Consider the following 18,216-nt stretch of genomic DNA (forward strand, 5'->3'; position numbering starts at 1 on the left):
GAAACGGAGCAAAAACGAGCATATGTCTATAGGACTTTTTTTCTTAGTTTTTTACTCCTCTACACGCTCCCGAAGTTTTGCCATTTAATTTGGAAACACCCTGTATATATCAGATATTTCATAGTATGTTACAATAAGCGATTATTAGTTTGTAATAACTCTTTGTCGCACGAAATTCGCGAAATGTACACAATATTTTTAACAAAAGATTGACGCATTGTGGCTTTTTGTTACTTTTGAATCAGTTTTTTCTGTCATTTGCGTCTTATTCCGCATTCTTAAGCTAGGAAAATTCTTAAGCTAAGGGCATAAGTCAACAATGAAATCTTATTAATTTTATAATTTTAAGAAACTGAAATTTACCTGTAAAGAAGTGTAAGATACAGATTTAGAGAAATTATGTATAAAAGTTTGTATTCTGCCGCAAAAATTGTTCGTGTTATATAAAATTGTAGATATAAATTATGTATCTAATTTTTATATTCTGCAGGATTAAATGAAATCAAAATGCGTATAGTAACACAAATTTTCTAGAATTAATTTATTAGATATTTTTACAATTTTTTGTTATATTCTTAAGAAAGGATGGGATGTTAAAAAAGCCCGATTTTTGCCCACAAAGCTAAATAAAAGGAATAGTGTTTTTTATACTTTGGCCTCCTGAATACGATAATATTAATAAAAATTTCGGGATCGATAGGAAACACCTTGTAAATTGAGCATGAACATGACATATTTAAAAAAATTTCAATATTCTTGTATACTTTTCAAGGTGTTCCCCAAATGTTACGAACTTTTTTTAATAATTTTATCATATTGAGGAGATCAAAATCTTCAAAAAAACACTATTTCTTTTACTTACATTCTTTTGAGCAAAAATTGAATCCTTTTTATCCTCTAAAGAAGGACAGATTTTTACTCAAGAAGACGTAAGTAAAAGAAATAATGTTTTTTTTGTAGATTTCGACCTTCTAAGCCTTTGTAGGCAAAAATCGGCCTCTTTTTAACATCTTTCTTTAACTTTTAATATCAAAAAGTCATCATTGATATATCTAGTATAAGAATTGTAAATATCATGTTATTATAAACATTTCGAAATATTTCATGTAATTTTGCTTTAATTTAAGAATTTCAATATTAGAATCGTGTATTGCACTTTAATCATATTTTTTATTATAATTACATATTATACATGTATAATATACCGTTGCATTTACGTATATTCTATTATATGTATATAATTATGTATTTACATATCATATTTATGGGATAGGAATATTTTTGTTATATTTCTAAAATAAAATTGTACGAGTAATTTTAACTGTAATAACGACATATATTCATAAATAAATTCAAGACACACAATAAATTCATACAGATATCTGTCCTATTTGACATTGTTTACCAGTTACAAACGTTTCCGCATATCATTACGAACTAAACTAACGTCCGATATGTCCAGAGAAAGTGTTTACTGGTAGTCAGTAAGAAGACGCGTGAAAGTGAGGACGTGTGATGACATTACGCTGACTAAAATTGTAACGAGAATTAGTGAAACACATACGCTTGTGGAAACGTTTATAACTCGGAAATAAGGTTAAATAATACATATGTTTACATGAAAATTTTGAATTATTTATACGTCCTAAATTTATTTATGATGTTATGCTCATCCAGAACATTATAAAATATTCGGTGTAAAAAATAAAATTTATATGTACATATATAAAAAAATTCAAGTTAAAAACGTTCTTCCTTATTTGCTAATCAATTTTATGACAAATAACCTTCACTCAAATTTTTCTTTAATAATATGTGCAAAATTTATAATATTTTATATATTAATGTACATATGCTGACATTTTCAAAAATGTGATTTTTTCCACAACGATATTTCTGTGTGTAGTATTGCATTGTTGCATATTTAATAAGTATACTAGAAAAAAATTGTAGTACACTCTATCATCGAATATCTAACCATTACCATTTTGACGATCTTTAGACAGCGTCTCTCTCTCTCTCTCTCTCTCTCTCTCTCTCTCTCTCTCTCTCTCCCTCCCTGTAGTTTCCTACAGACAGTGTTTTAATAAGTACTCTATATCTTTAGACGAGGGATAATTAGGCGTAATTCGACACGACCGATGAGTGAAAATGGAACCGGCAAGAGTGTAAGTCTCTGACAAAAATTTATAACATGCGAAAACTATTGAAATGTAGGTGCGATAAACACTTAAAATGAAATTTCGTTAATAATATTCGTTGAAAGAAGAGATCCAAAATCTTCTTTTAACAAAAAATATTTTATTGTTCTTTATTTATTTATATTATTGTCTAATATAAAACAAAAAAAATTTTTACAAAATATTATCTATATCTTTTTCATTAAAGATAACGTTAAAATGTTTCCTAATTTAATATGTTTAGATCCAGCAACAAGATAAATTTTAAAATTAATGGAGTACCATATTCGGGTATGTATTCTTTGTATGAAATGTGTAATTAAGGAAATTAAAAATTTTGTATTATATCATAAAAAGGTGAAATAACACAGATTATGATATAAAGAAGCCCCAGGTTCAAATATATTTAAAAAATATATCAGAAGCTATGACAATTATTTATTATACAGTGAAAATCCATAACGTTCAGTAGAAGAATTAATCATATAAACCTCATTATACAGAAATTATAAAACTTGATGATGGAACTGTGATTGAGAGCTTTAGAAATAAAAAATAATAATGTGTATGTTAAATGAGAACTTTGTCAGTCAATTTTAAAATTGTAAAATTGCTTCTAGTATCCGATGATAGTATACCCGTGGACACGACCCTCCTTGTCTTCATCCGCGAATATGCAAAATTTCGAGGTACAAAAGCGATGTGTTATGAAGGCGAATGCGGTGCCTGTATCGTCAGTGTAACATTCAAAGACAAAACAATAAGTGTAAATTCCTGTCTTGTACCGATACTGATCTGTGACGGGTATGTATGTATTAAAGAGAAACTAAACAATCAAACTTAATTTCTAATTGAAATCTTAATAATTTATGTAATGACATTATACACACCAGTGTCGTCTTCGACACAAGAAATTAGTCATCAAAATCTCCTTCTTATCTTACGTATTTATGTAGAAAGAATGAGAGCATGAGTAAGTTAATAGAGATTGATTAATATATAAAATATTTATATCTTACGTGTAAAAGAACGGAAAAGTGTGTAACAATAAGTGCCATGGTGAGACAAATATTATACTTATTTATTAGGAAGACATCATAATTTCTTTAATTATTTTCAAATATCATTATTTTTATTATTAGCTTTATCGTTATTATTATAATATTATCATTTAAATATGAATATAAAGTGTATTATTACTAATAATAAGAATTTAACAAAAAATCATGAAATCAACCGGAAAACACAATAAAAATGTAAAAAAAATGCATCAAATATATTTTCAATATCTTTACATGAAAACATTTTCTAAATACATGAAAATAATTATCTGGGAATTACATATCTGGGAATTCCCAGATAATACATATGTCTATAAAATACGTATAATAAATCAAACTAACAAAGACTCCTTATAAATAAAAAAAAATAGGAAAGAACATGGGCAATAGGAGTCAAGCATCGAAGACGTCGCGCAAATAATACATCCATAAAACGTAAAACGTTTAAACTTCTACTAAACTCGCTTACACATTTCGGCTCACTTTTGAGCCTTCTTCAGAGACAACACAAACTAACATTTATAAAATGTGAATAAAAGTTATCTTGTCATGGTGAGCTCCCCTACATCGAGAATACATATAATAGTGTTGGTGGTAAATGTAGGACTGACTAGTTATAAGATAACAGGTGATACAAGATAACATTTAAGCTCAAATCATCTGATTTTAATAATTCTTACAATAATAAAACGTTTCCAATTATTTACAAATTGAAATTAGGCCGAAAACTGGCCTTATGGAGACTCCTATGCAACATCATCGCTTCGTTTAAACTAAAATCACTTTAATTGAATATAATTGACCTCAAGAAATAGATTTTTATGTGTTTGAATAAAATTTGGAGAGTGCCGAAATCGGCCCTTATGGAGACTCTCCTTCTTTGGATTTTTTTTATTATTTCTTAATTTCTGACAACAAGTATACAGAGTCATATGTCAATATTAATATTTCATATCATATAATATCGCAGATGGAATATTAACACGATTGAAGGTATAGGTAATAAGCGAGACGGATATCATATAATTCAAGCTGCGCTTGCTCAAAAAAATGGCTCGCAATGTGGATATTGCTCTCCTGGCATGGTGATGAATATGTACAGGTAAGAATTATTAAAATTTCTAATTAATTGTTAACGTTAAAGCAATATTATGTTTTGAACATATTACTTTTCTTTCTTTATGATAAAATTCATTCGGAATTGTTTTGAGCGCTGCAGGAAAGTTGCATACAAAAAAGTAACATTAAGAAAAATTGATATACGTATAAATATTAATAAATGAATCTCTATAATTAATAATTGTCCAATAATAAACAAACAAGTCATAAATTTATATCACAAATAAAATCGTAGAATACTGCTACATCTAGTTCAAGTAAAAATAATATTTAAGTATAACTAAACGTTTGTAAAGTAAGAATAATAATAAGAACTCTGCGTTAATTCATTTCTTGTTTACATTTCGCAGTCTCATGACTGGTAATTCGAGTTTGTCTATGCAGCAAATCGAAAATTCATTTGGTGGTAACTTTTGCCGATGTACTGGATATCGTGCAATTTTGAATGCGTTCAGGGGATTTGCCACCGATGCATCTCCATCAATGGTGAAAGACATTGAGGTGCTTGTGTGAAAATTTTCATTTCGATTTCAAAATTTAATCTTTATTAAAATTACATTTTCAATTTAATTTTATACTCAGAGGAAACATTTTGTTATTACTTTGTTTCTGATTCTGTTATTACAGTAATTAGGATTATTTAATTGTTACAACTCTTTTTATATCATTTTCATTCTGTAAATATAATAAGTAAAATATGTTTCACAGGAGTTATACAAAATCGAAGCTTGCCAGAAATACGAAATGCCATGTGTACGTAGTTGCTACGATAAGCAACTTTGTGATAAAAACACAATGTTGAGTATAAAGTTACAAGACGCACACTTCTACAAAGTTTTCACGATCAAGGATATATTTACGATATTTGAGAAAAACCCAAATGCAACGTATATATTAAATGGAGGAAATACTGCACACGGTAATTTGTCTGTATTAGATGGTATAGACAGTAAACAAATATATAGTATATATAGGATATTGCTCGCGCTAATTATATAAAAAATTGTGTCCCGGTAAAAAATGAGTTGGTGTTCATACATGTATGTCGTAGTTCGTAAGGTGAACAGATGTTATAGACACAAGATTCAATAATGAATAGTTATTGATCTGTATAAATATATCAATGAAGCAAAATTTATGAGCTGAGCATCTTTCATATATGATAGCACAAGAGACATTGATTTTTTGTTCTCCACATTATAAGCTATGATACATGTGAAAACCAACTCATTTCACCAGTACTCAATTTATTATACGCATAATGAGTATGACATCCTTTATACAAAATATTTACAGCAATTATTACTCTTTACCTACTTTAATAGACACATCAAAATTGTTCCAAGCATCTGAATAACATTATACTGTTAGCATGTACACATGCATTATAGAGCGTTATTAATATTGAATTTGTATCTTATTTATAAGTTCGGATAAATACTTTCTTATGCAAATAATACTGCATTATGAAGAAGCAATACACTCTCATAAACTGAAAAGTACCTACAGTTCCATTATTTAGTTAAATAATCTATCTACGTAAATATTTTATGTTAATCAATTATCCTTCTATAATTAAACGTGCTGCGTTAAAATATGGTTTTGTTAATAATTCTCAGAAAATCAAAATAATTTTTTATGACACTAAGATTTTAAAAATCCAAAAGGTTCGATAATTTCAATTATTCTACAATGTTGCATTTGGCATTATTATTAAGCCTCACATTAATCTGAATATATAAGTAAGTTCCTCGATATAGATACTTAACATTGTGGAAAATTAATTTTACAGGTGTCTATCGTTCGAGCAAAAAAGACATATACATTGATGTAAACAGCGTTCCAGACTTGCATAAAATTTCAAAATCAGATTTTGGTTTGGTCCTAGGAGGAAACGTAACCATTACTACGGCGCTACAGACGTTCCAGAAATATTCAAATGATACCGGATTTAAATATCTAAGTCACTTGGCCGAGTATGTAGAAATGATTGCAAACGTTTCCGTGCGAAATATTGGCACCATAGCTGGGAATTTAATGCTGAAATACCAACACAAAGAGTTTCCAGCCGATTTGTTTTTGATACTAGAGGCTGCCGGTGCTAAAGTAGTTATTGAGAAAAGTCTTAACGACACGCAAAATTATTTCTTGTATGAATTTCTGAAGTTCAATATGCATCATAAAATTATCAATAGCATTTTGTTAGATCCGATACGTGATAACGAGTATATATACAAATTCTACAAGATCATGCCTAGAGCACAAAACGCTCGCGATCACATCAACGCCGGCTTTCTCTTCAAACTCGACGGTGACGGCAAGGTAACGATATCTTTACGAATTGTTTATATTACATAATTGGCTCGTAGCCCTTCTTTTATTTAGTAATGTTTATATTACTTTATCATTAATTATTCACTCATATTTCAATTTTCTTCAAGTTTTATTTGTTTACATTTATTATATTTTTCAAAAAGGTGTTGGAGTTACCTAACATCATCTTCGGTGGCATCGACAGGTTTTTTTTACACGCAAAACATACAGAGGAAATATTGGTGGGTAAATCTGTCTTCGACAAGAAAACACAGAAGTTAATTATGCAAATGTTGCAAGTCGATCTACAACCAGATCATGAGCTCCCGAATTACTCGCCGAAATTTCGCAAGACTCTCGCCGAAGGATTATTTTACAAGTTTTTGTTAAGCATCAAACCGGAGAATGTACATCCTAATTATCGTAGCGGAGGCACCTTATTAGAACGAGGTCTTTCTTCAGGTGCATATAGTGAAGTATCCAGAATGTTTTTGTAGACATTATAAATACTTACAATAAATCTTCGCGGTTCATGTATCTAAATAATAATATTTTTATAAGGCGATAAGCGATAACGAATTCGCAAGCAATTGGAATATATTTACGAACGGATAACTGCAAACGTTCCCATTCGTAATTTGAGACTTTTTCAGTATGGGAGTCGTGTACAAACTACCTGTAGAAGAGAATTCAAATCCAGAGTGGATATGTTTGCAGTTAACATCATTAGAAAGTACATTCCAATCGTTTTCGAATCCTTATATCCTCTTATATATGTATATTACAATTCAATACTTATTGTATAAGAAGCATGGAAGCTCATATGGGTATTTTACTTATAGATTTAATTTATTTTTGGTGGCACATACAAAGCCTTCCTATTTTGATTTAAAAAAATTTGCTTAATGATCTCGATTTTAATATTAGAAAAACAATGAAATATCACCGCTTAATATTGATTTATATACAAAGAGCTCGTAATGCATTACAATTGATTGTTCGAAATTATGCATACAAAAAAATCCAATTTTCTTAGGTAAGCAAGAATGCTACGACACGAATAAGAGCATTTTACGAAATAGTGTTTCAGATAAAAGTTGTAGGGTTTCAAAAAATCTATTTACTGGCGAAATGAGTTTGACCTTGGGTGGCATCGTCAAGGCTAGGTCAAGGTCACGTTGATTTTTTTAAACGGAATCCCCTATTTTTCATTACATTTTCTTATAGCTTACCTCGAGAGCTTTTTAAAACTATTTAAAACTAACACACACTATAATAAAATATGTTTTGCTAATTAACTTGCTTAATGATCTTGATGATTTTGATATTAAAGAAATACTGAAATATTTAATATTTTAGCCGTTTAATATTGATTTATGTATAAAAAGCTCGTAATGTTTTTGACTGATTGTTCGAAATTATATATATAAAAAACACAATTTTCTTAGGTAAGCAAGAATACGACACAAATAAGGACATATGGCCAATGAGTAAGCCTATGCCAAAGTTAGAATCTTTAGACCAGACATCGGGCGAAGCCCAATATTGCAATGATCTGGGTCCATATCTTAGAGAAGTGTTTTGTACTTTCGTTCTCACCGAAATCGGTAATGGCAAGATTGATAGTATAGATGCAAGCAACGCGCTTAAAATAAAGGGTGTAGTAGCGTTCCTCAGTGCCAAAGACATACCCGGACAAAATCTGTGCATTTCGGCCGCTAGCAAGTTGATGTTCTTGCCAGAGGATGAGTTGCTGTTCGCCGAAGAGGATGTTTTGTATGCCGGCCAACCAGTTGGAGTAATTGTCGCGGAGACGCATGATTTGGCGATTGAGGCTGCAAAATTGGTGGAAATTAAATATATCGAACCTCTGAAAACGAAGCCGGTGATAAGTATTGAGGACGCTCTAAATTCGAAGGACAATACTAGAATCAGACAAAGCGCTAATATTCCAGCAAAGAGGAAAGGTAGAAATTGATAAAGAACGAATTTAATAACATTTCATTAAATTGTTTTCCTTTTGATTATAATTATTAGAAAAAAAATAGCAGTAAATGTATGTTCCAATTTTTTGGGAAAAAAATGGAATAAGCTACATTTGCAAACTTGTGAAACAGTACAAGTACTGATATTAATTATTAGAAATGGTAATTATTCAGTTTAGGTAAGTCACCTTTAATGAAACCTTGATCTTGACATACGTTATCGAGAGCATTCTGCTGAGATGACTTCAGAAGTTTCATTCGTTATTCGTTAAAAGTTATTTGTCGTGAAAAAATAAAGATTAGACAGAGAATAAATATTGTTTTTATATAGTCACAGTTTCAACCCAGGTAGGAAATATCGAAATCATAATAGAAATGAGATAGCATAAGGTTAAGAACATTTTACAATCATTATTTTACAATCTTTATTTTACTAAACGCGTTTACATGTTTCGGCATTTTTTAGCATTCTTCAGAGACAACATAAATAATACACATATATAAAATATAACAAATATTAACTTGTCATGGTGAGCTCCCCCGTATCGAGAATATAAATGCCAGAATTAAACCCAGATAAGAATGACATAAAGAAAAACGAAACATTAATTTTTCATTTTCTCTATTTCGAGATTTCCAAAATTTCTTTTCGTTTTTCTTTTCGTTGTCTCTGAAGAAGGCTCAAAAATGAGTCGAAACATGTAAGCGCGTTTAGTAAAATAAAGAAGTTTTACGCTTTATATATAGTCGTATTATTTGCGCAACGTCTTCCGCGCTTGACTCCTATTGCTCATGTTCTTTCTTAGTCCTTTCCATTTTTTATTGTTTTACAGGAACCGATATTAAACATGTGATAAAGGGTGTTTTCCAGTGCAATGGTCAATATCACCATACCCTTGAGACTCAATCCTGCATATGCGTTCCTGAGGGTGGTATTATAGACGTCTATCCCTCGTCACAATGGATGGATCTCATTCAAGTATCGATCGCTAATTGTCTTAATGTTAAAAATAATAGGTAACTCATTAATCTATCAAGTCAATCTCTGTTGTGTCAAAAGTAATTATATTATTCGAATTGGAATAATGTAATTTACATTGTAAATAGCATTAAAAATTACAACAATTATATAGTAAGATATTTTTGAAATCCACTATTAATGGTGTTTGTTAGTCACAAATGTAAGTAAAGTTAAAAATAAAATGTTTACGAATTAAAAAATACAAATATTACGTGTGATATTACCATCAAAAAAAGTACACTATATATATTATAAAAATTAAAACACTTAAGTAAAATTATAAAATACTATTGTTATCATAATTTTCCAGCATTTTGAAACAAATACTATTGTATTATAATTTTCGTTCGAATATAATGACATATTTATACAATTGAAGGTAAAAGTATTAGTTACTGTAAAACGAAATAATTATTATTTCAGTTACAAATTGTGTAATTTTTGCACAAATTATAAATGATGTAATTTTATATGATTTAACAAAGTGTTTGAGTCATATTATTATACATAACCATCTTTTCCAAACAAAAGCATTGAGCTATTGTGATCTACTATTCAGTAACGTCTCTTTTGTCAATATCATGATTAATCAAATTATGAAGTCGTAAAGAGTTAGGAAAAGATTACTTCAACTAAAAATTGAAATTATAGATATAATATAAAATAAGGAGTAAATTATTTTTTTCTATATAATGATATTACTTAAATGAGCAATAATACGTAAATCATAATAATATTAATAATATGCATTTTGCCAAATAAACTCAGCATTAATCATGTGAATGTAATTTTTCCAGCATTAATGTGCATGTCAGTCGACTTGGCGGTTCGTATGGATCGAAAATCTCACGCAATGCACAAATTTCATGTGCTTGCGCATTGGTATGTCATACACTGAACCGTCCAGCGCGATTCATCATGACAATAGAGAGTAATATGCAATCGATAGGCAAGAGATGTTCTATGCGTCAAGAATATGAGATCGGAATAAACAATGACGGAGTTATACAGTATCTCAACTCAAATCATTGGAGCAATTGCGGATCTAGTTTCAATGAATCACAAGTTGCTATGACAGCTTCCTACATGGAAGGGTATCAAAACATAACATGTAGTATAAGCAAAAATTTAAACAATTTATAATAATAATATGTAATATTAAGGCACTTCTCTAATATTAAAACTTGTCTATTGAACTTTCTGTGCACAATATTTTAAAATTGAATGGCAAACTTTTAGCAGAGAATGATATTATAATAAATTAACCTCTTTTTATTTCATTTTGAATAGAATTTTGAAACATATTTCCAAAAAAGGAAAAAATACACTCGTCAACAAAATTATCGCATAGATAAATTTATATCATAAATTCAAATAAATGTAATTTCGCGAAAAATGGTCGCATTTAAAAGTTTTTTCATTTTCGAGGGTAAAATCTATATTTTACGAAGCTTTCAATGGATATTGAATCTATCCTTACCCTTACCTGACATCTTTTCAAAACAAAAAAAATATATATATATATATACACTAGGAAAAAAAATTTAGTGCCTTCAACAGAATTATTTAGTTGAAGCATTTTTGAACAGCAACCAAATATTTTGTTTATATAACAAAAAATTTAGTTATAGAAATTATTTTTGCAAAATAATTTCTATAACAAAAATATTTGTTTATACCATCTGAATAATTTAGTTCGCATAAAATTACAGTTTTGTTCGATACATTTTAACCAAAGCAATTTTGTTCAGTATATTTAAATCAAATTTTGTTACATTTTGGTTCATAGAACAAAACATTTTTCCTGTAAGGACGTTTCCTGTAAGGAGCAGCAAAATATTTTTTTACGTGTAAGAGAAAAATCCATATTTTATGATAGTTATAATGATATTTACGAAAAAAGTTTACTGCACCCCGTAGAGTGCACCAAACTATGCAAATTTCTTAAAAGAAAAACACGTCCTTATTTTTCAAAAGATGCCAGGCAGAGGTAGGGATAGATTCAAAATCCATTGAAAGCTTCGTAAAGTACAGATTTTACCCTTAAAGATGAAAAAAAGCTTTTAATGTGACCATTTTTCGCGAACTTATTTGAATTTATGCGAAATTTTGATATAACTTTACTTATGCGATAATTTTGTTGACGAGTGTATTATAATACTCTCTAATGTTAATCAAAAAATTGCTCTAATTAACTGTGATAAAATAATTTTCTTTAATTAATTAAATTATAATTGAGAACACTCGTGAATATTCTTCCGTTTTTTTTATAAATATACATACAAACAATTTTTTGTCTTTAGATGCTGCTATTCAACCGATACTTGGACGTTGAACGGATTTGATGTAAGAACCGATTTACCGTCAAACACGTTTTGTCGGGCATCAGGAACTGCGGAAGGAGTAGCTATGGTCGAGAATATGATGGAGCACATTGCGAAAGTGATGGAAAAAGATTCGCTAGAAGTCAAAATGGCGAATATGAATGATGAGGATAGACCCGTATTAGAAACCATAATAAAGGATCTGTGGAAGCAGACCGATTACCAACGGAACAAAGAATCCATTGATGATTTCAACTTACAAAATCGCTGGAAGAAAAAGGGATTAGCCACCGTACAAATGAAGTATTTGATAACATATGAAGGACAATTCGATGCGATGGTATCGGTTTGCGCTCGTGACGGTTCGGTATGCGTGACGCACAGTGGAATTGAGATCGATCAAGGTATAAATACAAAGGTATGAAAATGCAATGGTTTATCCAAATAAGTGTTCTTTCATGCTTTTCAACTAACTATTAATAAATTAATGGAAAATTATGTTTGAAAATTTCATTCCTTTGAATTTAAGATTCTATTTTAGAAAATTAGAATGAGAAACTTTGTTTTATTTAAGATTTCTTCTAGATTTTAATATCATTCATTCTTGATACATATTTTCTGTATTTTGAATACAGATTAATTATCTTATAAATGTATTAAAATTGGAAAAAATTCGATTTAGTATGTAAGACAATTTACATTTCTGCCAATTTAAAAATAATTTTCGTACACCAGATTGCTCAAATAGCAGCTCATACACTGGGTATCGATATGGAAATAATCTCCGTTAAACAGAGCAATAATATAATAGCACCTAACGATTCAACGGGACACAGCATTACTACAATAACTTGCGGATATGTAAGAATTTAATTCGTTTCCATCACTGGATGGAAGACAATGTTACATATACATAACGTAACATATATGTATAAATAATATAAAACTTAATGATGACATCATTATTATATTCATTTCAGGCAACGATCCAAGCTTGTAATCGGATTTTGAAGAGACTTGAACCGATAAGAAAAGAAATGGAAAATCCGACATGGAAGGATCTTGTTTTTACAGCATATCAAAATGGCATTGATTTATGTGAACATTATGTGTAAATATCATTAAATCATATTTGATATGTCAGTGAATCTTATGTCACACGATATCATAAAGCAAATACTTTCCAAAAATATTGTACTTTCATTAGGCAGAAACATTTATTTCATCTTTTGCTTAATATAAGTTGTACAATACAAAAACGCAGTTTAAATATTCCATTTGCATTTCTTATAAATAGTATTAAACGTATTTACCATGTGCTTTTGGAAAGATTTCGATAAATAAATAAATTTAAACTTTGAATTTATAAAATGGAAAGAGATTTCTTGATGCTAAATAAATTATTAGTTATTAAATAACACATTCCGTTTATATATATATATATCTTGGCAGGTTGGTGCCTGAAAATACGAAGTCTTCCACCATTTACGGTGGCACTACTGCCGAAGTAGAAATCGATGTGTTAACCGGTCAGCACGTTATCAGAAGGGTTGATTTGATGATTGAAGCTGGTCTAAGCTTAAATCCGGAAATTGACATTGGTCTGATGGAGGGAGCTTTCGTGATGGGAATAGGATACTGGACTTCTGAGGATCTGGTGTATCATCCTTATACAGGAGAATTAATTAATAACAGAACGTGGGTATGTTGTCTTTATCAAATTTCGATACACCAAATATCACCAAAAATTAACTTCGATTCGTCGAGATTATCATAAAAATAATTGAACTATCTAAAGTATTTGACTATTTTCATAGAATTATATGTCACCAGGAGTGAAAGATATTTCTGAAGATTTCCGCATATTCTTACGCAAATCGCCCATCGACTATGTCGATATCTACGATTCAAAACGTAAGATTCAAACCCTTTTATTCAATCCCAAGTGAGAATTCATATTGTAGATCAGTATTGAGTCCTGATGAAGTACCGAACTTGTATCGAAAAAAGAATTTTCTAGTTCATTACCGGACTAGTATTTAAAAAACAATACTGGCCTAAATGTGTGGATCAGTGTTGAATGGTATCACTCATTCAGTACATTATCAGTATATTTTCGGTACTGTGTCTTTACTAAAATTATCTATATAGTGTCAGTTGTCATTACTGAGATGATATAACGCCAGTACATTTTCAGTATTGTGTTTGTATTTAGTACACTAACTCTGTAGTGTAATTGTAATATTAGTCTTGGCCCATTAATATCAACCCAACATTCCTTCGGCATTATATCTGTATTGACATGTAAAAATTGGTACTGGGCCAGTGCTAACCACTAGTAATCAATTAATACTAAAGAATACTGTGCACTATAAAAAGTAAAATCTCGAATATTTTCTATATTTTTACTTAGAATTGAAAAATTTATAGAAATTCTTTTAGAAAAGTTTTCAAATCTATATAAATTTTATCAATTTACAAAAGCGCGTTTTAATAAATCATTTAATATATTAAGAAAAAATAATGAAAAATTTAATAAAAATAAAAAGAGGTTTCGGTAAGATATCGAAATCAGGTACATTAAACGATTGATGTATTGGATTAATCCCGAAAATATGTTTGCAGCAAACGATGAATTACCATTTTGTATGAGTTACGTAATTCCGATAGCGATCCGTAAAGCCTTGAATTCCGCAAGAGCGGATGCAGGAAATACAGAATGGTATCAATTGGGTAAGTTTTAAGCAAAGATACATTCATAACCTCTGACAATTCAACATACAACATAAATTACCTAACGTAGTGATCTAGATTAATTTCTACATTTTTTGCGAGAAGTACTAATTATTTAATTGCCACTGCACTTTAGTTTGGTGCTTATATCTAAAAAACATTTTTTAAATACTTTTACGAAAGTGTGTTAGTCCAAATGAAGTTGCCCCATTTTACGAAAAACAGAAAAACAAAGATTAAGTATCTAAAAAAATAATTTTAACTCATTACAGTTTGATTATTTTTCTATAAAAATGTTTTCCGTTTTTTTTCTGTGCATTTGTTGTATCGTGAAAAAATTTTTTCTGCATCTTATTTGTATCACGGCATGCCAATTTTCGCGAATCACCTGTGAACTGCCGTTTTAACTTTCTCGATAGAGCTTCAATTTGGAGAAAAGATGGAAGTCGCTTGGAGCAGGATCCTTATTACGAAGAACATTACTACAGAGAGTATTTCTAAGGTCCGAAAGATCACTCAGAGCCGCGTTCGGAAACATTATCCGAATATCTCAGTGTATCACTTTATCCTTGCTCAACATTGGGTAAACAAGACGATACACGGAGGAATTCGGGTAACGTTCCCGCATCCCAATGTCGCAAAAGAGAAACTAATTTTTGAATTAATCGTAAACGGTTCGCGAAAACTTTTTTCATAATACAACAAATTCGTATAGAAAAAGATGGTGATTTTTTTTATAAGTAACAAAATTGTAACGGGTAAAAAAAATTTTTGTCGAATTTTTAAATTTGTTTATTTATGTTTCCTAAAGTAAGGAAATTACTTTTGGATTAACCCTCGTATAAATCTATTCTTTCCTCCTTGTTTTTCTTTTAAACCAAATTAATGAAGCCACAATTTATAAGGAAGAGAGTTACCGAATTTTATGGTCTCATATCTTTTTGATCGTTTTTAAAACTATTATATGAATAACAGTTGTTCATATTAATCACGGTATACATTACTCGAATTCGGACCACAAATATTTAAATTTTGTTGTAAAATAATTAAAAATATGTTATTTTATATAATTAAATTCGTAATTCATATTTTCCTCTATATAATTCTTTCTTATAAATTACATATTTTCTTATAAAAAAAATACTATTATTTATATATATATACACACTAAAATAAATTTTAAGATTTACTTTTAAAATGTAATTCGTTATGTTTGCAGATGGTCCGTGTACTACCGAACGTATACTTCTAACTAGTTTAACCAACAAAAATGATATGGTGTTTTCAAAGTGAAAGTTATAAAAACATTCTTAAATAATTCTGTATTTAAAATAAGTTTTATATTTAGTTAGTTATCATTTCATTGTTATCTAAATATAATAAATAAAAAAATTTTGTAAAATGAAGAATATAATTTATGCATTCATAATATATTTTTTCATAAGAAACTTTCATGGTAATGATGATTTCGACTAGTTAATAGATCTTAAAAATTGCTAATCCATATCTTCTCGTCCATATTAATTTCAATAAATTTTCTCCATTAAGTTTTTTTAAGCTTAATTAATACTACCATATATAAATTATGCGTTTAAATGCGCTAAGTCAGTGAGTTCTATGCTAGACTTTCAATGATCATCAGAAGATTTAATTTGTCGTACTAAAAGATAAGATACATTTATAAAGATACGACAAAGTTTTAAAAATTCAATTCGTTATAGATAACTTTGGAGCTCCTGATTGGCAGTATTATAGCAGATTTTTATCAATTTTATGTTATACATTTTATTGGTATATTATGAGAAGGTATTATATTACATATCGCTTTAAGGTAGTAACTAATAATGTACTCATTCCTTTTTGCTCTTTAAGTTAATAATTATGATATTTATGTTTTTAAAGATTATAAATATTTTGTCATTAAAAGTGTGAAACGTTTGAAAATTTTATGTTAATTAATTAAGTGTTGCCCAGTTCCTTGTACATAAAGTTTATCAACAGCAACGTTATATCACTCAATACCAATAGTATTAAGGTTAATGCGGTACATATTGAATACATATCTCGTGCATAATAAGAAGTTGCCTATGCAGCAAATCGAAGATTCGTTGGATGCAAAATTTGACAATGTACAGGATGTCATGCATTTCTCAATATGTTTAAGGTATTTGCCACGGATGCGCCCCAATTATCGGCAAAGAATATTCGCAATATTTGCGTTTACTATCTAGTTTCATTTGATTAATATTTGCAGTTTTTTTCAATAAGTGCAAATCGTTTAATTGTTATTGTATGTTACTATATATTACAATGCCCTCACTATATGCAAGCTTGTTTTAATCCTATTACAGTTTTTTTATCCTCTTGTTCTCTCATTAGAATAAAATGTGCAAGGCAATGATGTTTAGAAAAAACATCGGAGTTTATGTCTAATCGATCTTTTACCGTTTGTCTAAAACTATTATATATTCATAATATTCATTTCTTATATTAATCACGATATGCGTTACTCGAAATCGAACCATAAATATTGTAATAAAATTGTACAAAATATATTATATTACTTTTAAATTGGATAGGACTCATTGCCAGACTTACTCCTAAAATTTTCTTTTTATAAGTTAGAATGCATATGGTATACGCATACTTATAAAATATTATTATAATAAGGTATAAATATACATTTACGTATAATTCCTGATGTTTGCCGTGTACTAGAGAAAGTATTCTAATCAATTTAACCAGCAAAGATGATATGGTGCTTTAATAGCAGACATGAGAACCGTTTGCTAATAAACCGATATTTAAAATAAATTTTATAAATTAGTTGTCATTTTAATTATTGACTACATGGAATAGATTCAAAAATCTTGTATATATAAGAATATATGTACGAAGTATAAGGTAAGTATTTTATAAAATGTAGACATACATTCAAAAATAAATTCAAGGAACAACAAATCCATGGCCATATTCGTATATTACTGCCAGTACTAAAAATCTATAGTTTCCGTTATACTATACTGTACTGATAACTCGCGGTAATATACGAACAAGGCCCATGTAGACATATGTCGTATTTGACTTTGTTTACTAACAGTTACTAACGTTTTCATATATCATTGCGAACTAAACTGGGGTCCGATATGTCCAAAGAAAGTATTTACTGGTAGTTAGTAAGAAGACGCATGAACGTGAGGACGTTACGCTGGCTGAAATTATAACGAGAATTAGTGAAACACGTATGAAGATGTTTGTTATTCGAAAACAAGATTAGATAAAACCAGTAATACACAAAAATTTTTAATTACTTTTACGTTCTGAATTCATTTCTGATACTATGCACAGCGCTATACAACAGTCTGAAAAAAAAATATATTTACACATATACAGATATATAAATATATAAATTAGAAATTCAAATAAAAAAATTCCTCCTTATTTGCTAATCCCAATTTCGTGCAAAATAACATTTTTACT

The 18,216-nt window shown here is 29.2% G+C and overlaps 1 protein-coding gene across 1 annotated transcript; it reads left to right on the forward strand.

Moving 5' to 3' along the window:
* Positions 1-2,800: 2,800 nt before the first annotated feature.
* LOC108723070 (xanthine dehydrogenase 1-like) lies at positions 2,801-16,029 on the forward strand. Its single transcript, XM_018448548.1, has 16 exons — positions 2,801-2,984; positions 4,212-4,343; positions 4,711-4,861; positions 5,069-5,279; positions 6,153-6,682; positions 6,838-7,135; positions 8,122-8,640; positions 9,492-9,675; positions 10,477-10,773; positions 11,983-12,421; positions 12,739-12,864; positions 12,984-13,114; positions 13,456-13,705; positions 13,821-13,917; positions 14,629-14,736; positions 15,956-16,029. The coding sequence occupies exons 1-16, from the start codon at positions 2,881-2,883 to the stop codon at positions 16,027-16,029; spliced, it is 3,651 nt and encodes a 1,216-aa protein (XP_018304050.1). The 5' UTR covers positions 2,801-2,880.
* Positions 16,030-18,216: the final 2,187 nt, after the last annotated feature.

Source organism: Mycetomoellerius zeteki, unplaced genomic scaffold (genome assembly GCF_001594055.1).
Source record: "Mycetomoellerius zeteki isolate Tzet28-1 unplaced genomic scaffold, Tzet1.0 scaffold223, whole genome shotgun sequence".
Classification (NCBI taxonomy): domain Eukaryota; kingdom Metazoa; phylum Arthropoda; class Insecta; order Hymenoptera; family Formicidae; genus Mycetomoellerius; species Mycetomoellerius zeteki.

Coding starts and splice junctions, on each gene's coding strand:
- LOC108723070 (XM_018448548.1), top strand. CDS start 2,881: ATGTGTTATGAAGGCGAATGCGGTGCCTGTATCGTCAGTGTAACATTC. Junction 7,136..8,121: donor AGAACGAGGTCTTTCTTCAG/GTGCATATAGTG, acceptor CAATTTTCTTAG/GTAAGCAAGAATACGACACA. Junction 13,706..13,820: donor TAATTAATAACAGAACGTGG/GTATGTTGTCTT, acceptor CTATTTTCATAG/AATTATATGTCACCAGGAGT.